The sequence below is a fragment of the Rhinatrema bivittatum genome, chromosome 7 (genome assembly GCF_901001135.1).
Source record: "Rhinatrema bivittatum chromosome 7, aRhiBiv1.1, whole genome shotgun sequence".
Classification (NCBI taxonomy): domain Eukaryota; kingdom Metazoa; phylum Chordata; class Amphibia; order Gymnophiona; family Rhinatrematidae; genus Rhinatrema; species Rhinatrema bivittatum.
In genome coordinates, this window is record NC_042621.1 from 292,045,399 (window position 1) to 292,070,947 (window position 25,549).

The 25,549-nt window shown below is 48.1% G+C and overlaps 1 protein-coding gene across 5 annotated transcripts in view; it reads right to left on the reverse strand.

Moving 5' to 3' along the window:
• Nucleotides 1-587: 587 nt before the first annotated feature.
• The window catches only part of GPAM (glycerol-3-phosphate acyltransferase, mitochondrial), a 148,736-nt gene continuing 123,774 nt past the window's right edge, over nucleotides 588-25,549 (reverse strand). For all 5 annotated transcript variants that reach the window (XM_029610377.1, XM_029610373.1, XM_029610376.1 and 2 more), the window contains exons 17-21: nucleotides 18,954-19,031; nucleotides 16,228-16,365; nucleotides 5,578-5,767; nucleotides 4,868-4,926; nucleotides 588-2,101 (exon numbers count right to left, since the gene is read on the reverse strand). In XM_029610377.1, the coding sequence (XP_029466237.1) occupies nucleotides 1,985-2,101; nucleotides 4,868-4,926; nucleotides 5,578-5,767; nucleotides 16,228-16,365; nucleotides 18,954-19,031 (582 nt within the window). In that variant the 3' untranslated portion in view covers nucleotides 588-1,984. The remainder of the gene's footprint in view (nucleotides 2,102-4,867; nucleotides 4,927-5,577; nucleotides 5,768-16,227; nucleotides 16,366-18,953; nucleotides 19,032-25,549) is intronic.

Sequence of the window (25,549 nt, forward strand, 5' to 3'; positions counted from 1 at the left end):
TTTGGGCTGTTTAGAGGGGGGTGGGGGTTTACACTTTGTAGGTTCCGCCCCTCCCCACTTCTAACATTTCTTAGATGCCCACATCTGGAAAGAAATCAGAACAAAGTTTAACGCAACCAAAACTAAAATGCACGCGGACTGGACTGTTATGTGCTGGAGATGTCAGCGACTGCTTCAACAGGGACGACACATCCTGGCAGGACGAGGGATGAAAAATAACTTTCCCCATAGCCGGGTGCTTTGCCAATAGCCCACGTGGCTGCAAACTCTGCTGGCGCTTTCCACTAACACGGCTTCCCCCGCTAATTTTCAACATGAAAACGCCTGCACCGTTTCCCTTTTTGGAAATTAGCGGCCACAAAAAAATGTAAGCGTTGCAGTGACTTTTGTAGGCAAAGGCACAACCTACATAAAACGTCAGCTTATCCTTTCCGAGTGCAGACGACACTTTTGGCTCGTCGTGGTGTTCAGCATGGGATTCCTCTCAAATTAAATGCCACCTTTCTCCCTCTGTGTTCTCCACAAAGGACTCCCATGGGTTACTTGCCCCCTGCTTTCAAAATGCATTTGTGTGGTGGTGGTGGTGGTTTTTCTGCCTTTTTTTTTTTTTTTTTTTTTTAATACAAATTTCTCTAGTGAATGTAGTGCTTGGGGAAAAGCGCAGGGCCGACAGCGCCGGAAAACCAAAAACTCTCCGTGCATCCACAGGACAGGTACAGAGCAACCTCCCCCCCCACCGACTTGCCAATGTGCCTCAACCCCTCTCTGAAGGGACCTCTAGGGGTGGGAGGGCAGATTCAGTGTCCCGTGGCTGTGCCATCTTTGGCTTCTCCATTGAGGGTAACAATGGTGCCACGGGGGCTGCAAACCGTGGATGCGTTTTTTGTGACGGGAACTGGACAGAGAGTCTGCTGAACGACTTTCAGACGGTAGTGGCTTCTGGTCAACGATTAACCCAAGTCTGATTCAACCTGGCCACACCTAGGGGGTGAAAGGCTCTGTCATTTTCGGGAAAATCCCTTTCAGCCATTCAGTCTGCCGGTTCCTTCCAAGAGTTTGGGTTTTTTGTAATCATTTTTGCCGTGACTGCAGAACAGGGAGGAAAATAACCCCTTTGAAAGCAGGACAGCTTGTAATTTTAAGATTTGTTTTGCTAATCTTCTCTACAATGCATGGAACCACAATTACAAGGACGAAGACTATCAAGCTAAACCCTTTAAACCAGCTTCAGTGCCGCGTGCCCCTGCACCCCCCCAGACATCAAAACCTCCCTTCCCTGGATTCCGCGGTGTTTTACAACCTGCAATCAATTCTTAAAAGAACTGTAACGAGTCCTGTAAACTGGAAACCTATGTACATCTTCACCTGTTTTGCCATTAAAAACATTAAAAGAAAAAGCCTGTAGACACAAATAGGCCAAAAACTTGAAGAACCAAGTTTGAGAAAGATTAATTTACCATAGGAAATACTATGATAACTAGCAAGTCGTAGAACGAAACAGAAACGAACCAAAGCAGGTCCGCCGTCAATGTTAAAAAATCGCAAGGAGAGCGCAAACTCGCAATTAATGGCGTTTCTGCAGCGGTCACAGTAGTCAGTCTTCAACAGCAGAGGCGGGGGGTGGGGGGGGGGTGGGAGGGGGGGCGCGAGTTAGGCAAAATACTAAGTCCACGGCTTAAATGCGTTTCCGTCTCTAAAAAGTCAGCGTTGGTCTCGCGAGAAGCTTTTTAACGTGCGCGCCTCTACCGCAGGTGCGGACGGAAGGGGACGAGGTGGGGGTCGGGGGGGGGGGCGGCGGATTTGGGTAACCCTCGCCGGCATATCGTAAGAAGGCACTTGTCTCCCGGCGCCGTGCGCCTCGGGTTACGCGGACTTAGCATCTCGCTCTAGGACAAGTCGCCACGAACCGTCCCCCTCCCCCGCAGACTCGCATGGGTGCCCCTCCCCCTTTCCACCCCCTCCCCCCCCCCCACCTCCATGCAGGCTACAGCACAGTGAAGCTGAGGATGTACTCCAGTAGCTTCTGTCTACTCCAATGAGGTAGAAAAGTGCTCTTAAGTTCCAAAATGCAATCCCTGTTGATTTCATGCTCTTGGAAAACCTAAAAGAAAAAAGAAAAAAAAAAAGGAGAAAATGTGGTTAATGTGACTTGATTCAATATAGAATATGAAGTGCTTTTACAAAAAATGTCCCCCATTCTGCAGGTATGTTCATCCGTGTACGCCCTGCGTGCCCACAAGTCTACCTGCAGCTAGTACAGGCACGCTCAGGGTTCGGGAGGAGAAAGGGGGGGGGGGGGGGTGTACATTTACTTTTGCATTTTCAAAAGTTGGCACGCAAGGATCAATATTGTAAGGCAGTTTGTCTAAGTACAGGACGTAGCCGGACAAACCGCGGGTTTTAAAATTTCCCACCGCCCTGACCATCCCCGACTTATCCGGTGAACTGCTTAAGCTGGTTAAACGTCAACCGGATAAGCTGGAGTTAAGTTAGCCGGATAACTTGCCCAGTTAATGCTGGTTGTGCTGGAGGGTGGTCCTAAAGTTAGCAGAGTATAAGTTTATCCAGCCAATGAGGATTATATCCAGTTATATTCAGCGGAGCACCTAGTCGGCAGCGCTCTGCTGGATGTGTGTGAAAATGTAGCCTGCCATCTGCTCGCCATGCTACCGAATATTGACCTGGCAGATGTTTTAAAAAAATAACTGCATTATCGTTTGTAAACGCACGTTTGCGGCTTGCTGGGATAATTTGCCAAAGGGAAGCAAGGGTCTACTTCCACCTTAAAAACCGGACTTTAAAGCGACGCAGGCGATTACAAAATGTACCCTCTCGACAGCTCCCGATAATCGTGCGTGCACCGGGGGCGCGGCACCGAAGCCGCGCAGATACAGCACGGGAAAACACGAGCCACCCCATCATCGCCTTCCGCTTCTCTCAACACAGGGAACCGTTCACTTGGGCTGCGAGTCTAGGCCGGTGGCCATTTGTGAAGCTGGTCCCTGTCCACCCCCTCACCCACCCGGACAGCACGTGTAAGCCAACGAAGCAGGGTGAGAGAGGACTGAGAAGTAGCAGTAGGGAAGGTAAGTGGAAGTTTCTAAGAACAGCAGGTGCGACAAAAGAACTGTGTTAAGTGGATTTTAATGTATTAAGTGAAGTAAGCAGCTCTTTTTTTTATCACCGACCCCATGTTCTGGATAACAAGCAGACAAGCAGTACGACGGGAACATTAGGTCCTTTGCACCAAGCAGCGCCGCCCGCGGTGATAAATCGCTTACAAGCACCTAAAGCCCGTCAGCTCTGTGCCGCTTTCTCACAAGGCGGCCGGGGGGGGGGGGGGGGGGAGGAGGGCCAGAGCTAGCGACGTATTCGGGTATAATTCGGAAAAGAACTCAACAGTGACCTTTCCCCTGTCGTCTTAGCATTAACAATTTGGAAGGGGAGGGAAGAGAAGGTGACAGAGCTCCCGGGTCCTTCACCTGTCTTTCTGCATTCGCTCCCCTCTCCTTCCCCCTTTCCAGCTGATGTTTTTTTTCTTCTCTTTCCTATGGTCAATGGGCCGCTCGCCCTGTAATTTTCAGTTTTGTTATTTTGTTCAGCTTTTGTCGTCGCCTACGTTACTATTTGCAATTGCTTCCTGAGCACTTGTAGAAGCAACTTGGGATTTAACTTGATTTTCTTGTTAAATAGGATTGGAAAAGGCAGTAAAATAGAAAGACCAGATTAAATCAAAAGGGAAATGAACAGTATGGTAACAATATTTATAAAGTGGTTGATAAAAACTAAGCAAACTTTTTTTTTAATTTTAAAAGCAAACTAGGAGGCCACTACATTAAAGTGCATTAACATTACTGGTGTTAAAGTTAGCGTGTTAATGTAGAGGTTATCCCAAAATCTTAACACTGATCAAATAGTGAAGCTTTTTGCATTAATGGATCTGAGGTCAGTTTTGAATGCAAGAGGTTTTTATATTAACTAAATGTTAATGAGCTATTTTGCACCTCATTGGCATGGGGTTTTTTTTTGCGCCAAACTTTAGCGACCCAGCCCAGGACAAACAGTATAAAAGAGATACCTCCCTGCTCTACAGGGCTTGCAGTGCAGAACTGCCAGCAGGTTCCACTGCTATCTCGTGGGGGATGAGGGATCTGGACCACCAGATGTCCACCCCACGGACCTCCAGACCAAGCTATTACAAAGGTCACCAACCCCTTGTTCGACCACCTCAAACTAGGGGGGGGGATGGCCCCTCCAGGATCTCACAACCCTCAAAATCCCACTGTTGCTCCTTGTGACCTCAGGCAAGTCACTTTACCCTCCATTGCCTCAGGTACAAAAATTAGATTGTAAGCCCTGTGGGTATAGGGAAATACCTACAGTACCTGAATGTAATCTGCTTTGAAGTGCCGAAAAAGCAAATTATAAAACTCTAAACCCTCTGGGAGGATCCAGAAATTTTGTCTTAATTTTTTTTTTTGTTTCCAGACTGCAGGTTTTACACCATCTACCATCTGCTGGAGACAGAGAAATACTGAGGGCCTGCAGGTGGCACACATGGTTATGTACAGAGTCAGGTGAAACTTTGTCTCCATCTGCTGGCAGGGAGGCAAAGTCCAGGAGCCTGGACTGATCTGTGGTACGCACAGGGAACACAAGATGCCAAGCAGAGCCTGCAAAGGTACAACATAGTTCTAGGACAAACAGGGGGCATATACAGGTGGTGGAATATGTGTTCTGCCATGTGATGCATGATCATATAAAAGAAAAAGAAATCATAAGGATAAAAGATTACCTTTCCAGTTTCAGCATGGTTTAATGCCTAGCAATGTTAACCAAAATATAAACTGCAAAAAAAACCACTTACCCCAAGATCCTTAAAGGTCTTGACTGTGTTCTTCACAAGGCAAAGGGTGGCGCTCTCATCTACAGAGAACAAAAGCTTGCGTTGTTAGACCGTCACACTTCAGGGGCTATAATCAAACTGCCCTCCGGGGCTACTTTTTTTTTTAAACCAGTGGGGTTTATAAAGAGGTTGATAAAAACTAAGCAAAACCAAGTGCGTAATTTTGCTTCATTATCCCTGAAATATTACCCACAGAAATTTACAGCTGCTTTATTTGCGAGTATTTTCCCTTCAGAATAACACGCATAGATCTAAAATCATCATCTATTCTTGTTACTGCCCTCTCCCCGACCTAAACACGCCCCACCCCAACCCCCATCCCGGGGAACGCCGCCAGTCAACACGAGTACAATTCCAGGCGCTGCGGCACGTTGCACGTTACTTAACCCATGACGGGGCGGGCGATTTTTAAACGCACCATATCTGCAGGCAAATCTGACTCTTAGGAAGAGTTCTGAATATTGCCCCCCCCCCTCACAGTTTTCCTGCATAAATTATAGTAGCTTTCTTAGCCCCACAATAAGCACGGCGATCCCCCCTTTAAAGCAGAGCGCGCCAATAAGCCTTAGACTGCCAGCGACAGAAGAACATGGACTTAGCAATGCCTGTTTCTGCACAATATATGCTGCTGTTACACACACACACACACACACACAGGTTGCTGGACTTACTGTACACGGCAGCTTTCTTTTCTGTCCTGGAGAGCAGGAACCTGTGTAACTTCTGCACGAATTCTCTCTCGGAGACCGGGCCGGGAAAGTTGTGAATGAAGATGGCAGCCGACGAGTAGGCCTCCAGCGTGGGCCCCAGCAGTCTCTGCAGGAAGCTGATGAAGTGCTGGTGCTCCTGGGACTGGCTCACCTAAAGAGAAGTAGCCAAAAATCGGTTCATGGCAACCGGGGAAGCCTGGGTTAGGAGGAGAGGAGAGCGACGAAGCAAGATCCCATTTGATCCTATAGGGCAGATTTTATACAAACTTCTTTTACAGGTGAATAATTCCAAAAAAGGGAAGGGCGCCCATGTGCGTTTACAGTTCCACAGTGGGCGGGGGGGGGGTGGCCATTGACTCGCTGGTAGGGCTGCATACTGCCCTGCAGAGGGATCAGGGTTCGATTGCCAGATCAGGTTTTCCCGCTCTGTCGGCATCTGAGGTTTGGGATGCTGCGGGGGGGGGGGGGGGGGGGGGGATTGAGCCCTTACTAGACCCTGCATGACAGCGACATTAAAAGGCCGGTTTTAGAGCCCTTGATCGCAAGGGTCGGGAAGGAGCCCCAGGCGCATGGCCCCCAGCTGAGGACTCCTGCTGCAGTAAATGGACTGAATGGGGGGGGGGGGAGAATATGAAGGGCAAAAAAAATCCCCCCCTCGTGGCTCATTTCACAGTTGGGGGGAGGGAAGGTGGAAATTAATCCACCATTATTATTGCAATCTGCAGGAGGCACTGAAGGACTCTGGATGTGCCCTGCTGCCGGCAGGGAAAAGACTAAATTCTCACGCGGCCTTAGCTCTCTCTCTGAGTTGATCTTCTCCAAGCGCTGCTCAGCTTGGAGATGATCAACGCAGAATCGGTTATTTACACTTTCGGATAACAGAAGGACTAGGGAGCATGCCATGAAGTTAGCCTGTAGCACATTTAAAACAAATCGGAGAAAATTCTTTTTTTTATTCAACGCACAATTAAGCCTTGGAATTCATTGCCGGAGGATGAGGTTAGGGAAGTTGGTGTAGCTAGATTTAAAAAAAGATTTGGATAGGTTCTTGGAGAAGTCCATTAAAGGAAAATTGGTTCTTACCTGCTAATTTTCGTTCCTGTAGTACCACAGATCAGTCCAGAGTCCTGGGTTTTGCCTCCCATCCAGCAAATTGAGTCAGAGAAAGTTTTCCTGACACTTAAGACGAGGTGCCTCCTGCAGTCCCTCAGTATTAATCTGTACCCAAGCCAGAAATATAAAGAAGAATCAAGGAACTATTCTTACTCCCCTAAATGAACAGGGGGAAGAGGATAATCATAAAACAAGCAACAAGAAAACGCCCTCACACCAAAAACCTGTGTGGGATCAACAAACCCTGTGCTTCATCATAGACCATACAGCAAAAACAGATCGAGCAGACTCTCCCAATACCCTTTGCTAATCAAGAGTGGGACTCTGGACTGATCTGTGGTACTACAGGAACGAAAATTAGCAGGTAAGAACCAATTTTCCTTTCCCTGTACGTACCCAGATCAGTCCAGACTCCTGGGTTGTACCAAAGCTTCCCTAAGTAGGGTGGGATTGGGAGAGTCCCGCTCACAGCACACTCACACCAAAATTTCCAACCCCTGGGGACTGGAAATCTAAGAGATAATATCTGGCAAAGATGCACGACTTCCAGTAGCCGGCCTACAGATCTCCTGAGGAGAGACTAACGGACACTCTGCCTAAGAGGCTACCTGAGAGCGAGTAGAATGCACCCGGAGACCTTCCGGAATCGGGCGACCCTGACAAATATATGCGGAATTAATCGCCTCTTTCAACCACCTTGCAATAGTCACTTTCGACGCCTTATGCCCTTTCTTGGGACCGCTCCACAGCACAAAAAAGGTGATCTGACATGTAGAAATTATTTGTGACCTCCAAGATTCCCAGGCAAGGCTTGTTTGACGTCTAGGCGATGCAAATCTCTAATATGTGCCACTACCGGATCTAAGTTTGAGAAGGATGGGAGCTCTACCAACTGATTAACGTGAAAGAACACCACCTTGGACAAGAAAGAAGGCACAGTCCACAAGGAAATCCCCTCGTCTGAGATTCTCAAATAGGGCTCCCTGCAAGAAAGAGCTTGAAGTTCGGAAATTCTGCGCACTGAACAGATAGCCACCAAAAAGACCACTTTCAAAGTGAGATACTTTATAGTCGCTCGCTGCAGAGGCTTGAAGGGGAGCGCACAGAGGCTCCGCAAGACAACATTAAGGATCCAAGACAGGCACAGTGCTTTACACCTCAAAGAAAACGGACAATGTCCCGATGCGCTACGAACCTTGCCTTGGAAGCAACCTAGCGCCACCACTTGAACCTTAAGTGAATTGAAGGACAGCCCTTTTGCCAAACTATCCCGAAGGCAGGCCAAAATATGGCACATAGACACTCTTCTGGGATCCACAAAAATGCTTCACACCAACAGGTAGGATAGAGAGGTGGAAGACTTCCTAGCTTGCAAGAGTGTAGCAATGACCGCAAATGAATAACCTTTTTCCTTCAGATGCCACCTTTCAAAAGCCAAGCAGCTAGACAGAATTGATCTGCTTGATCGAAACAAACTGGTCCCTGACGCAGTAGGTTCGGTAGATGGGCAAGCCAAAGAGGACTGTCCACCGCTAGGTTGATCAAGTCTGCAAACCATGGATGTCACGGCCACTATGGTGCCACCAGAATCACCGGTCCTGGCTGAACCTTTATTCTCCGGAGACGTTTGCCCACCAGAGGCCAGGAAGAAAACATATACAGCGGGATGTCCATCGACCAAGGCAGGACCAAGGCATCTACTCCCTCTGCTCCTCTTTCTCTCCGCCGACTGAAGAAACGCAGAGCCTTGGCATTTCGGAAGGTCGCCATTAAGTCCACGCACGGGGTCCCCACCCATGATAAAATAGGGACATCGCCTCCTCGGACAGCTCCCATTCCCTGGGATCCAGCTGCTGGCGACTTAGAAAATCCGATTGCACATTGTCCGAGCCTGCTATGTATGAGGCTGCCAGGCGCTTCAGATGCTGCTCTGCCTACTCCACCAGAAGCCGAGCCTCCTGAGCCATGGAATGACTCTTGGTGCCTCCTTGACGGTTGATGTAGGCCACCGCTGTCGCACTGTCCGACAAGACCCTCACTGACCGGCCCCTCACCAAGGGGAGAAACGCTAGCAAGGCCAGACATACCGCCCTGGTCTCTAGCCGATTTATTTATTTAGTTATTTAGTTTTATATACCGTCACTCGGAGACCATCGTAATGGCTCACAGCAAATCAGAATACAATATACCTAAAAACTAGTGTACATAATTCCTAAAAACTGCATCATATTATAACAGAGGTAACCTCACAAATTTTGGTAAAAAAAAAAAGTTCCTAAAAACATCAACACTCAAATCTCTTCATAAAACAACTTAAAACTATACTTAGTGATTAAAACATAAAATAAAACTAGTTAAAACAAATAATAATACAATCAATAGTTGTCCTTCCATACCATAGCTCTATTATCAGGTAAGACAACATGATACACATTTAGGATTGGCTCGACTTCGCTAAAAAGCCATGTCTTAAGCTCTCTCTTGAATTTTGTAAAATTGGACTCCAATCTCAAGGCTGCCGGGAGTAAATTCCAAATTCCAGGGCCAGCTAGTGACAATGCTCTGTCCCTCACTTTGATTGCACAGATGGTAAAGTTAAAAGACCTTTATTCGCCGAATGCAGATTTCCGTGCGGGACATAAGAACATAAGAAATTGCCATGCTGGGTCAGACCAAGGGTCCATCAAGCCCAGCATCCTATTTCCAACAGAGGCCAAACGAGGCCACAAGAATCTGGCAATTATCCAAACACTAAGAAGATCCTATGCTACTGATGCAATTAATAGCAGTGGCTATTCCCTAAGTAAACTTGATTAATAGCTGTTAATGGACTTCTTCTCCAAGAACTTATTCAAAACTTTTTTGAACCCAGCTACACTAATTGCACTAACCACATCCTCTGACAACAAATTCAGAGCTTTATTGTGCGTTAAGTGAAAAAGAATTTTCTCCGATTAGTCTTAAATGTGCTACTTACTAACTTCATGGAATGCCCCTTAGTCCTTCTGTTATTAGAAAGTGTAAATAACCGATTCACATCTACTCGTTCAAGACCTCTCATGATCTTAAAGACCTCTATCATATCCCCCCTCAGCCGTCTCTTCTCCAAGCTGAACAGCCCTAACCTCTTTAGTCTTTCCTCATAGGGGAGTTGTTCCATTCCCCTTATCATTTTGGTAGCCCTTCTCTGTACCTTCTCCATCGCAACTATATCTTTTTTTGAGATGCGGCGACCAGGATTGTACACAGTATTCAAGGTACGGTCTCACCATGGTGCGATACAGAGGCATTATGACTTTTTCCGTTTTATTAACCATTCCCTTCCTAATAATTCCTAACATTCTGTTTGCTTTGACTGCTGCAGCACACTGAGCTGACGATTTTAAAGTATTATCCACTATGATGCCTAGATCTTTTTCCTGGGTGGTAGCTCTTAATATGGAACCTAACATCGTGTAACTATAGCAAGGGTTATTTTTCCCTATATGCAACACCTTGCACTTGTCCACATTAAATTTCATCTGCCATTTGGATGCCCAATCTTCCAGTCTCGCAAGGTCCTCCTGCAATGTATCCTGTAATGCTTGTGATTTAACTACTCTGAATAATTTTGTATCATCCGGAAATTTGATAACCTCACTAGTCGTATTCCTTTCCAGATCATTTATATATATATTGAAAAGCACCGGTCCAAGTACATATCCCTGAGGCACTCCACTGTTTACCCTTTTGCACTGAGAAAATTGACCATTAAATCCTACTCTCTGTTTCCTGTCTTTTAACCAGTTTGTAATCCACGAAATGACATCGCTTCCTATCCCATGACTTTTTAGTTTTCTTAGAAGCCTCTCTTCAGGGACTTTGTCAAACGCCTTCTGAAAATCCAAATACACTACATCTACCGGTTCACCTTTATCCACATGTTTATTAACCCCTTCAAAAAATGAAGCAGATTTGTTAGGCAAGACTTCCCTTGGGTAAATCCATGTTGACTGTGTTCCATTAAACTATGTCTTTCTATATGTTCTACGATTTTGATCTTGGAATAGTTTTCACTATTTTTCCCTGACACTGAAGTCAGGCTCACTGGTCTATAGTTACCCGGATCGCCCCTGGAGCCTTTTTTAAATATTGGGGTTACATTGGCTACCCTCCAGTCTTCAGGTACAATGGATGATTTAAAATTTCCTTTTTTAGTTCCTTCAGTACCCTAGGATGCATACCATCCGGTCCAGGTGATTTGCTACTCTTTAGTTTGTCAATCTGGCCTACTGCATCTTCCAGGTTCACAGTGATTTTGTTCAGTTCGTCTGACTCATCACCTCTGAAAACCATCTCCGGAACTGGTATCTCCCCAATATCCTCATTAGTAAACACGGAAGCAAAGAATTCATTTAGTCTTTCTGCAATGGCTTTATCTTCCCTAACAGCCCCTTTAACCCCTCGGTCATCTAATGGTCCAACCGACTCCCTCACAGGTTTCTTGCTTTGGATATATTTTTAAAAGTTTTTATTATGAGTTTTTGCCTCGATGGCCAACTTCATTTCAAATTCTCTCTTAACCTGTCTTATCAATGTTTTACACTTAACTTGACAATGCTTATGTTTTATCCTATTTTCTTCAGATGGACATGTAGTTTAATAGCGGCGTTCAACCAGTCTACCCGATCAGCGTAGATCAATTTGTGTAAAATAAACATTGACTTAAATTTAATTCAGGATTCTTTTGGTAGCCAGTGTAAATTGAATAGTATTGGCGTGATGTGATCACTTTTCTTTGTCCCGGTTAGGATTCTAGCCGCCACATTCTACAGGACCTGAAGTGGTCAGATCGTGGATGCCGGTAAACCTAACAAAAGGGAATTGCAGTAGTCTAAACTCCCAAATACAAGCGCCTGTAAGACTGTACGGAAGTCATTTTGGTCTAGTAAAGGTTTCAGTGATCTTAGCACTAATAATTTTGCGTAGCCACTTCTTACTTTAATCGCAATATGTTTTTTGAATGTAAATTCAGGATCGATGATGACACCCAAGTCCCTGATTGTCTCTGAAAATTCTAGGGTAGTGCTATCCTGTAAAAGTACTTGGTTCATCTCTCTTGGAGAGCTCTCTCGAGAAGGATGATCTCTGTTTTTTCAATATTTAGAACGAGTCTCATCTGAGTAAGCACCTGTTTTATAGCCTTCATATATATACCTGGTTATTTAAACATGCCTACCCAGAATAGATTCTCCTCTCACAATTCCCTCCCAGGTATGTCTATTTTATGATACTTCTCTCCTTATGTTAAGGTTCCTCTGAGTTTTCCTCTTATTGTTGTTAACCTATCCTTCCTTGCTGCTCTTAAGTTATCCCTCTCCCAGTTCCTCCTCCCTGTTAACATGTAATTTCACTCCTGCTGATCAAATGTGAACCGGTATGACGTCCCTACTAATACTGGCATAAAAAAACCCCTAAATAAATAAATAAAAATAAGAGATTACATGTGTTATCAACTGAATCCTCTATTGGCAATAAAATGTGAATGTCATCTGCGTACAAAAAATATATTAGGCCAAGACCTGACAACAGACGACATAATGGCAACATGTATATGTTTAACAAAGAAGCTGAAAGGGAGGAGCCTTGTGGAACTCGAATATTGACCAGGAAGCTTCCCCCGGGAACCAGCACAGACTGATGCTGACATACTGCTCCCCATCTGAAAAGACTGGCATTGATAATAATGACCGTCCAAGATTGGAACATCGAGGTCCACGCCACGACTCATCTTGTCCCGGCGGAGTCATCATGAGAGACTGGACCATACAGGCTCTGGGAGAGGTAGAGATAGCTGATAACACTCTGACATTGGGTCCCAGTGAGACAGTAAGGCTGATTGCAGAGGCCTCATGTGAGCAAAAACCCAGGGTACCAACTCCAAGGTAGAAGCCATAGCCCCGAGCACTTGTAAATAATCCGACTCTGGGAGCCCACTTGGCTAACTCCCAAATCTGAGCCTCAAGCTTGGCAATGTGCTGCTCGGTAAGGAAGACTCTCCCCGTCCTCGTGTTGAAAAGTGCCCCTGGGAATTCCAGACTCTGGGAAGGAACCAGATGACTCTTGGCTAAACAGACGATCCACCCTAGTGATCGGAGACGACTGAGGACTAAATCCACCGCTGTACGGCACAGGAATTCAGACTTCGCTCAAATCAACCAGTCGTCCAGATAGGAATGAACTAGAACACCCTCCCTTCGGAGAGCCTTGGTGAAAGTCCTGGGTGCCAGGGGAGAGCGCAGAACTGAAAGTGATCACCCAGAATCATGAACCTCAGATATCGTTGGTGATCCGATCAGATTCTGATGTGCAGATAAGCCTTGGTCAAATCCAGAGAGACCAGAAACTCCCTTTTGTGGGCTCCCGCAATCACGGAGCGCAGCATCTGCATTCGGAACTGTGGAACCTTCAGCACCACGTTCACCTTCTTTAAGTCCAGGATTGGGCGGAATGTGCCTTCCTTCTTTGGAACAATGAAGTAAATGGAGTAGTATCCGGATCCTTATTTGTCTGGAGGGATGGGGGACAATAGCTCCCAACTGACGTAGACGGTGGTCCCTCAGCGAGTTCCTTGCATCGATACCATTAGAGAGACACGAGAAATTGGTCTCTAAAGCGTAACCATGCCTTATCACAGTTAAGACCCACTGGTCCGACGTGATCTTGGTCCATACCTCCTATCTGCGGAACCAAAGAGCATACCAGCTTCACCTCATTGAGAGGACTTGGCGCCACTGCTTCCCTAGGAGGATCAGTACCTGCTAGGTCGATGACTTCGAAAGGCTGTCGAGCAGAGACTTGTCTCTGTGCCAGACCTGAGGGTCTGGGCCCTCGGAATCTTTGATTCCCCTTGAAGCGGGATCTTGAAGATGGGAAACTCTTGACTCTCTGCTTGCATTCAGACAACTTATGGACCTTATTCTCTCCCAGAGACTTGATCATTTCTTCAAGATCCTTGCTGAAGAGTAACTTTCCCTTAAAATGCAAAGATCCCAACTGCACCTTGGAAGGAACATCAGCCAACCAATTTCTCAACCAGAGGAAGTGCCGGGCAGACACTGCCAACATCATAGTTCAAGAAGAGGTCCCGAGAAGGTCATATAAGGCATCAGCACTGTACACCACGACGGACTCAACCTCAGAAAAAGACTTGTCGCTTTGCAGCTGCTGAACCCAGCGAAGCCCAACTTGCAACATGAAACTGCCACACATGGCGGCCCGAGCGCCGAATGTGGAAACCTCAAAGATCTTCTTGAGGTGTACCTCCAGTTTTTTGGGGTTTTTTTTATCCTGAAGATCCATTAAAGCAGCTGCTTCAGTAACCAGAAGGGTGGTCTTCTTGGTGACCACAGAAACCGCAGCATTCACCTTGGGAATCTTGAGCAGGTCGAGCACCTCCTCGGGCAATGGATATAATCTATCCATCACCCTGCTGACCATCCACCAGTGTCCAGAGTAACCCACTCCTGGAACAGACGTGCACTGACCAAACTATGGAACAGGAAGGAGTTTGCGGGAACCCGGAGGCCAACCACGACCAGGTCCACCACCCCCAGATTGGAATCCTGTGGCAGGACTTCAATGCCAAACTCCTCCAACACTGCTGGAATAAGTGGGCTCAGCTCCTCCTTATGGAGTAATCTGACCACCTTAGGGTCATCACCCTCGAGGGACGTATCCTGCAAGGAGGATAGATCTGGATCCAAAGGACCCGACTCCAGACCTGGACTCCTGGGAATCCGCTCCCTGGGTCCCTTCGGTATCAGAGGCGGTCAAGGAAGCGAAGCATCCATGGCAGCCGCGGGCACTGCAGCCTCAGGAGCTGCTGGACCCTAGGGCCCTGTGTCTATGGAGGTCCTGGACTTTTTGGCAGACTGCTTCAGGGCCTCCTTGGATGCACCCCCAATGTGCAGCCTTCCTGGCCTTATGAAGCAAGAGCCCACACTGCCCGTGTCACCCACAGAGCTCCCCGACGGCCTCTCCCCCCGGGGACGCATCAGGAACAGAGGCCAATGCGGGAAAGAGGGAAAGACACGACCACGTGTCCCCGCAGGAAGAACAGGCCGCCCCATGCGGCATCCACAAGCGAAAGCAAGACCGGGACACACCCCCCCCCAATCAAGCGCCGCACAGGAGAGAGGTCGAATGAGGCAGGGGAAAGAAGAAAATAAAAGCTCTGACGTTGGCTGCCAGACGACGGGACCGAAGAAAGGCGAAAACGCACTGCCCCCGAAGGAAAGAAACAAACCTCTCACTGTAGATGCTGTATTTTTTTTTTTTTCAAACTTTAACAAACAAAGGAAAAAAGGGGCACTTTCCTTAAAAAAGCAGCAAGCTCCTTAAGAGGCAACAGGCTGTGAAGATCCCACAGGGTGAATGATCCGGGACTTCCGGGTATCAGCCCTGTCCGGCCAGGGATCCGAGCAACACAAGGTCCCCGACCCCCTGCTCCCGAGCCTCACATACCAGAAGGGGGTGACCCCTGATGGGGTCACCCCTTCTGGGAGGTACAGACAGAATTCTCTCTGCCCTTTCAGAGTTTGTTTTTTTTTTTGTTAGTCAGACTGCAGGCTTTGCACGTCCACCATCTGCTGGAGTCAGAGAAATACGGAGGGACTGCAGAAGGCACCTCATTTTAAGTGTCAGTAAAATGTTTTCTGACTCCATCTGCTGGAGGGGAGGCAAAACCCAGGAGTCTGGGCTGATCTGGGTATGTACAGAGAACTGCTATTAATCAAGCAGACTTAGGGAATAGCCACTGCTATTACTGGCATCAGCAGAATGGGATCTATTTAATGCTTGGGTACTTGCCAGGTACTTGTAAACCTGGATTGGCCACCACTGTTAGAAACAGGACGCTGGGCTTCACCCAGTATGGCAACTTCTTATGTTCCTTTGATTTCCTCCTCCTAGGCTGATAGCAGCCCGTGTTACAGAGGCTTTCACGTTCTGCGATTGTCTGAGAACATGATGGAAAACAAATTCCAGAGGCTCACAAAGTGCACCTTTAACAATGTCTTAAAAAGGCAGTGATGCTGTGGGACAACAAAGCAAGCCCCTAGGGCCCAGTTTTTGCGGTAGCACAAAAATCACAGCCAACCGCCTCGGATCGAGCTGTATTATTTCCGAGACAATGGGGGGAGTAGGATTTGCCCTTATTCTCCTGCTGCTCTTTTAAGGTAAGTGCCTGAAAAGGAAGGCAATCACACCCGATAAAACTTCTACCTTTCAATTTAATTTTTTTTTTTTTTAAACTTGTCTATTTTATTATTTATTTATTTATTTTTTATTTTTCTATACCGAAATTCCTGCATTAGATACAAATCATTCCGGTTTAGAGAGAATAAGAACTCGCCCGGGGCTTGTCTGGCCGGGGCTTTTTACATTAAAACATTAAAACATTATTTTGTGCTTCTGACTACAACAGTCAGCAAAGCACCAACGCCAAATGCAGATTACCTTCAGGTAGCGATCTCTTTGCTCTTCGCCGAAATCGCTGTCCTCGTCTTCCTCGTCGCTCCTCCAGGATAAGTGGTCGGGAAGCTTACTATCCCAGGGCTGCTCCGTAAGGCTAGGACTAATATCCTCCTGGTCATCCTATCCGCGACAAAAAAATTATCAGCGCAGACAACACCACCATGTGCTTGACATTGCAAATCACTTTACAGCATGGGCTACACAACATGCTTAGAGAATGAAAAGGGGTGGCCCGTTTGCAAGCATGAAAGCCCAGAGGCTGGATTCCAACCCACGCAGCTCAAGTTGTTCCCAGCAGTCCAAGACGCACATGTCAAAGAGCAAAGCAGTGGATGCACCCCAATGCTCATCTTTCCAAAGGATCCACCCTCCAAAATAAGCTTCTAGGATACAAAAGGACTGCCCGGGAGCTTTCCACAACTACTGAGGTTGATCATGAAAGAGTTTGAGTAACTTTTCATCTTACCCAGATAAAAACCAAGATCTGAATATTTCCCTCCCCCCCCCCCCCACTGTCTGGCTAGATTTTATCCAGGTAACTCGTCACCCTCTCGAAATTTAGCCTGATAAAAAGAGGCAGTGATTGAGGAATTCCGGGGCATGGTCACATTTTAGCAGGAGACTTGGATAAAGTTTGCTGAGTAAGTCTGCTTGGAAAAATACCTGTCGTAAAGTCACCTGGATAACTCTTCCCGGGGGTACTAAGCAGAGCACTTATCCGGGTAGGTTCCGCTGAATAGCCGAGTAACTTTATTCAGGTAACCCTCCTGCTGAATATTCACCTCACTCTTTTTAAAGCAGAAAGTTTTGTTGGTAAAGCCATGGAAAGACAGTGCACAATAGGATGGGATAAAGTAATTTATATTTGCCTCTACCCAAACTGTACTGAACCAGAGAGGAAGAGTTTCAAACTGGGCAGACTGGAGAGGCGAATTTATCTGTCATTTTCGAAAACAAAAAAAAATAGGTGGTAATGGGAGAAGAGCAGGAAAAGAGAAAAGGGAGACTGAAAAAAACATGAGGCCGCACAGGGAAAAAAATATAAGAAAAAATAAGGATATTGAAAGACAGGAGGACGAGTCTGTTCCATTTTTACAATATACTAGCTATCATTCCATTTTTAACCTCCCTACGATTGGGAAGATTGTGGAGAAAATGGTTCCTCTACAATCAAAAGATTTTATGCTGGTTAAAATGGTCTCAAATCTATACTGCAGCAGGTTTCGGGCCAGGTACCATACAGAAACCTTTTTGCTTTCTGTTTTTGAAGGAGCTGGCCAAGGAGTACTCTGTGGTTCTATTAATGCTGGACATTTCCTCTGCGTTGAATACGCTCATCCACGCCAGCTTGTTGGAGAGAAAGGCCGAGCATCGGTGGCACTGACATGGATTGGTTTAAGTCATTTTCATCAAACAGATGCCTTGGACCACGTCAATAATCATGGGAGAGCCAGCTATGTATAACTGGCTAACTTTAAGATAGCCCTATGGCCCCGACCAGAGTTAGCTGGATGAGCTAATTCCAAATATTGTAGTTAGCTGGTTAAAGTTATCCGGCTAACTTCACTTCTCTCTGCAACGCCTCCTGCCCGCCCCGGGAAAATCTCCAATTCATTCAGCTATATTCTAGATGGTTAACTAGTTGCACGACTAGAATTTAGCCGGATAAGGGCTGAAAATAGCCAGGTAAAACATATAGACGGATAACTATTACATTATCAATCTAAATGGAGTTTGAATATGGACCTCTAAATACTTTAAATAAAAATTAAATTAATTAATTAATACGAGCAAGAGAAACAGGAAAAAAGCAAGAAAATGTAAAGAAAGAGAGCCAGTCAGCATATAAACGCAGGACCTGAAAGCTCTATTTCATTCCTTGAGTCACTGGATGCACGCACGCATGCTCATATGCTTGTGTAAGGAAGGGGAGAACAGAACGAGCCTGGCTGATTCTCCCACTCACAATCTTATCAGATTGAACCATTTTCTTAATGGATGAAATTCCCAAAGTCCCTTTTGCCCTGATGGAAAAGAGCCCTTACAGATATTTATACAGTGTTGTGTATTCCAAGTAGCACTACGGAGGTGGTAAGTAGCAGTAGCACTAATCATGGGCGAAACAGCACTATACCAACGGAAATAGCATGCTATAGAACCACCCGCCTGATTATAGTAACATAGTACACACAACAGCTGATAAAAATGGCCCATCCAGTCTACCCAGCAGATGTTTAGGGTTGTACCCATGGACTTTAGCCAGAATTTTCAAAAGAATAACTTATGCGCATAAACCCACTTTGATCATTTGTCAGGATGTGCGGAACTGGTGCAGAAATGCACGTACGAAGTTACTCCTGTTCGTCGAGGTGGGGGGGGGATGTAACCTTGTACACTTATGAAAGAATGCGCAGAAGCTCTAGCACTGTCCCAACTCTGCCCGCCTGGCACGCCCCTTTGTAGCATGCATAAAAGTAGCTGCAAAATCGCTTCTGTGTGAACATCCAATGTTTCACAGGTGGGTTCCTGGGGCTGGCCTGTGGTGGGCACACGCCTTGATAAGTTACACGCTAATGCTATCGATTGTGCATGGCTACTGCCAGCGTGCACCTAGAAAAAAACAAACAAACCTGAAAATCACTCCCAACTGCAAGGAAGAAAGACCAAACCCTTTCGCCCAAGGCAAGTCCAGGAGAAGGCAATCTTACCTCAGCCACTAGGATGACGCCGTACTGTATGAACCTTTCCACTGCTTCATGACAAACCTGGTAAAACATCTGACAGGGCTGAAATAATAATACAAAAAAAAAAAAAAAGTGAGAAGACAAGCAGCCCCTCTGGATGCAGCTCATCCAATCCCGTGTAACGTAAGGGGGGTCAGCGTTCCAGTCTCGCCACGACACCTCGCGCCCAACCCTGTCGCGCCTCACCTGAATTCCTAACGATGCCATGAGCTGCCTCCAGCATTACTTACAAAGGCGGGATAAAAATCCACATCCAAATGATATATTAATTAGCACAGGAAATGCTGAGCTCTGGGCAAGAGAAACAAGTGATCTGGAATTACAGGAGACAGATCCACCTGCTCTGCTACTCAGAGACCCTCGGCTGTAAGTATCAGACTATTTATTTGTGTGGACCTTAGAACTGGAATTGTTTTGTTTCTTGATCTTCTTGGTTGGTTTTGCCTCATTTTGCCTAATTGTAATTTGTATTGTTTACTCTGTGCTCCGCTTAAAGCACATTTTATTTTTATAGCAAGTCAGAATATAAAACCAAATAAATGAAATGGAACTGCATTCGTGTTTCTAGCTAAGAGGAGGAACCTGGGGTACCCTACAGCAAGCTGCATGTACAGTGCATAAAGCCCTCCCCCGTGAAGCATCCACCCACCCAAATCCTAGTCTGTTTGTCACTATCACCCTTCACCCCTCTTACAGATCTGTGCAGGGCTGGCCTTTGGGTAGGGCAAGCCAGGTGGTCGCCCAGGGCATCTGGCGGCAAGAGGCTCAATGGGTGCCACTGGCACCACCTGCTGGGCTGGTCAGCCAGTGGGTGGGCAGCGGCGGTTCTGGCTCGCCATGAGACCTGGTGCAGGAGAGGCAAAAGCCAGCTGCAGACAGTCCGCCTCCTTAAAAAGGTGCAGGTGCTCCCAAGGTTGGCAGCACCGAAACTGCACCCCGGCCCACCAGTTGCAACCCCACCTGGACATAGCAGAAGGCGATGCATTCAGCTAGCGAGGTGGAAAGTGTCTGCTTGGTAACAGCCATATCCAGCCTGCTGGAGTCATAAGAGACAGAGAGCTAGGCGGAATATCTATGGCCCGCTGTCCAGTCCAGTTAGAAGGCCAAGACCCTTTTACAATACAGTGTGTGCAGCGCCCTTTCCCCCGGGTTGGAATGAGGCCTGGGGAAAAAAGTGGGCAGAACAATGGACTGGTTAAGGTGGAATTCTGTAACCACCTTCGGCAGGAACTTAAGGGGTGTTCATAAGACCACCCCGATCATGGAAAAACCTTGTAGGGGGCGGGTAAGTCACCAATGCATGCAACTCATTGACCCTACATGCCAACGTGATCACTTTCAGGAATATGACCTTCCACGTCAAATGCTTAAGAGCAGAGGAGCGCAGCAGCTCAAACAGCGGTTTCATCAACTGGGCCAGCACCACATTTAGGTCCAAGGACACTGCGGGAGCCCGTAGGGGAGGCTGCAGTTGAAGCAATCCACGCATGAAACGCCCTACAAGAGGCTGCATAGAGATGGGTGAGCCAACCAACACATGGTGGTACGCACCTATGGCATTTAGGTGCACCCGAATGGAGTTAGTTTTAAGCCCGGTCTCCGAAAGGTGCAGCAGGTAATCCAGGAGTTCCCAGGTTGGACAGGACAGGAGAAGGGATCGAGGTCCTTCTGCTCACACCAGATTGTAAACCTCCTTCAATTCAAAGTATATGACTTCCTGGTGGAAGGCTTTCTTGAGGCTACCAGGACCCGAGACACGTCCTCAGAAATTCAGAGGTTGCAGGATCAACCTTTCAACATCCAGGCCATTTGGGACAGGGCCTGGAGGTTGGGGTAGCTTAACTTGCCCAGATCCTGTGTAAGGAGGTCTGGGGCAGTCCCCAGATAGATGGGTCCCGCTGGGAGAGATCCCTCAGTAGCGGGAGCCAGACTTGTATCTGCCAATGGAAGGCAATGAGGATCATGGCCCCCCGGTCCTGGCGAAGCTTTAAGAGAGTCTTCATCACCATCGGAAGTGGAGAGTACACATACAGGAGGCCTGCCCCCCTGTGGAGGGCAAAGGCATCCATGGCTGGCTGGCCATCTGACCTGGACAGGGAGCAGTACTGAGGAATCTTCCTGCTGCAGGGGGAGGCAAATAGATCCCCAGAGATGGAAGATCTGGTCTGTCACCTCCTGCTTCAGGGACCACTTGTGGGGCCAGAAGGTGCGACTGAGTCTGCTAGAATGTTCTCCGAACCAGCTAAGTACACAGCCCAGAACAACATCCCAAGACAGGGCCCAGCTCCAGATCTGTACCACCTCCTGACAAAGAAGGAAGGACCTTGTGCCCCTCGCTTGTTTATATACCACATGGCCACCTGAATGTCTGTCCGAATAAGGATCACCTTGTTGGACAGCCAATCCCGGAAGGCCCAGAGCGCGTACCAAATCACCCTCAGCTCCAGGAATACCTGACACTGAGCTTCCTGAGCAGTCCAAAGGCCTTGGGTATGGAGGTCATCCAAATGGGCACCCCAGCCCAGGTGGGACACATCTGTGGTAAGCATCACCTGTTCCAGACTGGATGGAGACCTCCACCAAGCCAGGGAAGCTCAGAGAGGGTGAAACCTGGATACAGACTTGAAGGCCCTGAGTGGCCTGCCATTGGGAGCATAGGGTCCATTGGGCTCAACATATATGCAAGTGGGCGAATGGGATGGCTTGGACAGTCACAGCCATGTGCCCCAAAAGTTGCAGCATATGCCGCGCAGAGACCAGTTGGTGGTGATGGACCTCCTCTGCCAGGGTTAGCAGTACATGCGCCCTGACGTGGGGCAAAAAGGCCTTTGCCTGTGTCACTTCCAACACGGCTCCTATAAAATCCAGCCATCGACAGACAGAGATTGGATTTTGGGTAGTTGATTAGAAAACCCAGGTATTCCAACACTTGAATGGTCCAGCATAGAACCCGCAACACCCCCGCTTGTGTGTCATTCTTGATCATCTAGTCGTCCAGATATGGAAAGACATGGATTCCCAGCTGGCACAAACAGGCACTCACAATGGCCAAACATTTCATGAAGATCCGGGGCATGGAGGCCAGGCCAAATGGGAGCACGCAGTACTGAAAATGTTGACCGCCCACCACAAAGTGGAGATACCTCCTGTGACTGAGGAGGATCTTAATATGAGTATACGCGTCTTTGAGGTCGAGAGAGCAAAGCCAGTCTCCTCTTTGTAAGAGGGGACTCAAGGTGCCCAAGGATACCATCTTGAACCTTTCTCTCGAGAGAAATCTGTTCAAGACTCGCAGATCAAGGATGGGATGGAGGCCTCCTATTTTCTTTGGTATTAGAAAATAACTGGAGTAAAACCCCCTTCCCCTGCTGCTCCTGAGAGCCAGGTTCCATTGTCCTGGCCCTCAGAAGGGCCAAGAGCTCCCCTCCGAGTACTTCTGGATGCAAGATGGGCACAGGGGAGAATTCAGCAGAACAGTCACAAGATTCAGCCCATAGTAGTGACAGATGTACAAGACCCCCTGATCTGCAGTCATGGCTGGCCACCGGTCCCCAAAGAAATGGAGCTTGCCACCGACCGATAGGTCCTCCGGTACCGCAAGAGGCAAATGGCTTATGCTCTCTCTCATCCAGCCAAAACCCCGTAGCGGGGCTAGCCTGGGGCGCTGGCTGATGCCTAGGGCCCCACTGTTGCCAAGATCTACCCCTGGCGTTGGTCTGCTGTGGCTGAGAGCGAGGGGCAGGAGTGTAGTACTTCTTTGGTCTGTAGAAGGGGCTCTGCAACCCTGGCTGGGAGGACCTTTTTAGAAGATGCTGGCGAAGCTGAAGCATTGGCTGATAAATGCTAGAGGGTCTCATGGCGATCCTTCAGCTGTGCGAGCGCCTCCTTGGCCGTGTCACCAAACAGGTTATCACCAATGCAAGGCAAGTCAGCTAGCCGGTCCTGCACCTCTGGACAAAGGTCCAAGGCACAAAGCCAGGTGAGACGCCGCACCAAAATTCTGGCCGCTGCAACTCGACCCGCCGTCTCAAATACGTTGTAGGTAGCACGTAACGTGCTTCCTACACTGCAGGCCCTGCTGGACAAGCGCCGTAAGGGCCTCCTGAGGCTGCTGCGCCAAGCCATCCCCGCATCTTCCTGGACTTGTTCCCAGAGATTACGGGGTATATTGAGTCATATACAAATGGTAGGAGGTGATACATGCCACCAACATGGAGCCCTGAAACATTCCCTACCGATAGCATCCCATGCTCTGTTGTCCTTGCCAGGAGGAGCTGAGGCATGGGTTTTCAACCTCTTTTCTTTCTTTAGCACAGATTCAACTACCACCAATTGGTGGGGAGTTGGCGCTTCTCAAACTCCACATTCTGCTGTACAAGGTACACTCTATCAGCCTTCTGGTTCACCTGGGCTACAGAGAAGGGGTGCTCCCAGAGCCGAAGCAGCAGCTCCCTGAAGATCTCGTGAACAGGCACCGCTACAATCTTTTTTGGGGCGTCCATGAACCAGAGGATCTCCAGCATCTTATGGCGGGCATCTTCCTCCGTCATAAGTTAAAAGGGAATGGCTTCAGCCATCACCTGGACGAACCCCGCAAAGGTCAAGTCCTCCGGCAGGGGGAAGGATCTGATGAAAGATCATCGGAATTCACCGATGCAGCACCAGAGGTGTCCTCCCTCCAGGGGTCGTACGGGCTCTCAGGCTCATCTCAGCCGCCCGGAGAGGAGGGTCGAAGGACCTAAAGGCATCGAGGGACCCGAAGGCATGGGCCCTGATGCTGGCAGCACTGAACGGGGGACAAGGGGACCCCGTGGAGCGGAGAGCATCAACGGACCCTCTTCCTCGGAGGAATCCCCCTCTAGAACAAGCTCGGATGCCTTGTGATTCGGTGCTTGACGGCCCACCAAGGAATCGCAGGGCTCCGGCAGTAACTGGGTTGGGAGGACGACAAGACGGATCAACAATGGTTCCAACCCTGGTACCATAGGCAGCATCGTGCAGGTACTGGCATCAGTGTGGGCACCAGTGTCAGGGAAGGCACCAGCCCAGGTGGCGGGAGCACTGGCTCCATCGCACAAAATACTTTCCACCGCCAGGTGCACCCAATGTTCTAACTCCGTCTCGCAAGCATCCAATGAAAGGCCAGGCTGAGAGGGGAGGGAAGAGGCTAACTCTTCTTCGGAGCCATGAGGAGGATCGACGTCCGGTACCGGAACCGATGTGGACAGCCTCGGGCCAACATCGAGAGAGGATGGTGCCTCCTCTTGCCGTGGCTGCTTCGGGGGCAAGGCGACAAGCGCCATAGGCAGCCTGAGCACAGCACCACATGCAGACGGTGACAGTGCTTCCGAGACATCCCTCGGTGCTCGGCCCGGTCCTTCCCCGCGCCAAGGATGAGAAAGATGATCCTAAAGTCTGCGGACTTGGAGGAGAGAGAGAGACTTTTACCCCCACAAGCCTCGGAGTAGTGGTCATTGAGGACAAACGGTTCCCCTCAGTCCTTATGCATCAATGACACTTATGCCGAAGTGGAGGGTTTGGATTTTCCGCGAACCAGAAACCTTCTCCATCTTGTCCAACCTGGCCTGATGGCCTTTTGGGGTCATATGAGCACACAATTCGTTGCCTCGAACATGTGCAATGCCCCTAGGCAGAGGATGCACACTTTGTGTGGATCCGTCAGGGACATAGTCCGGGGGCACCGACGGAAGCCCAAGGCTGCCATAAGGTTCATTGGGGACCGCAAAAGGTACAACCACCGGTGGGAACGGGAGAAGCGCAAAAAAATACTCACTGATCGAGAAAGAAGTGGGAACCGGAGAGAGACCCAGCGCAGGAAGAAAAAAAAATAAAAATAAAAAAACTCAGTTTTAAGTAGTTTCCCCGAGAGAAAAAGAGCACAAGCTCCACCTCCGTGAGACGATAGCTCCTCGGAAAAGAAAGGACTGAAGAGAGACCCTGTAGTGACATGGTGGGCATACGTTTTCCGTGCCGGTTTCCATCGGATGTCACCTACCATCATGTGAGGACTACCATCCTGCTTGTCCTAGGAGATCTGTTGAATATTTGGCTAAAATTATTAGGATAACCGGCTTACTGAATATTGACCTCTAAGCTTTCTGGGGGAAGGGACTCATTGCACCCTATGTAATTTGTTGTAAAGCACCCTGGCTTAAGGTGCTAGGTAAAATGCCAAAATAATAATTGCCCAAAAAATGTGTAGTGTGGAGGAAAAAGAAATTCATATTTTGACTCACCTTTGCCATTCAAAGTCTAGCAGAGCTAAACATGAGGAACACTTTAGCAGCTACTTAACCATACACAGATGGAAATACGAAATGATGTACTAGCACTGAGGAGGCAGTGTGCAAGTACTCTCACCACCGAGGTACAGCCAGCAGAACAAACTATCCTCTACCAGTGCCAGTCAGGGCATGGTATACTATAGGCTGAGGCATCCCAAGGGTAGGAGCTACAAATGCATCCATAGCTCTTGTCAAAAAGGTTAGTAACTGAGTCTCCTCTGACCTAGCTACAAGGTCAAAAAGAAATTGGCCAGC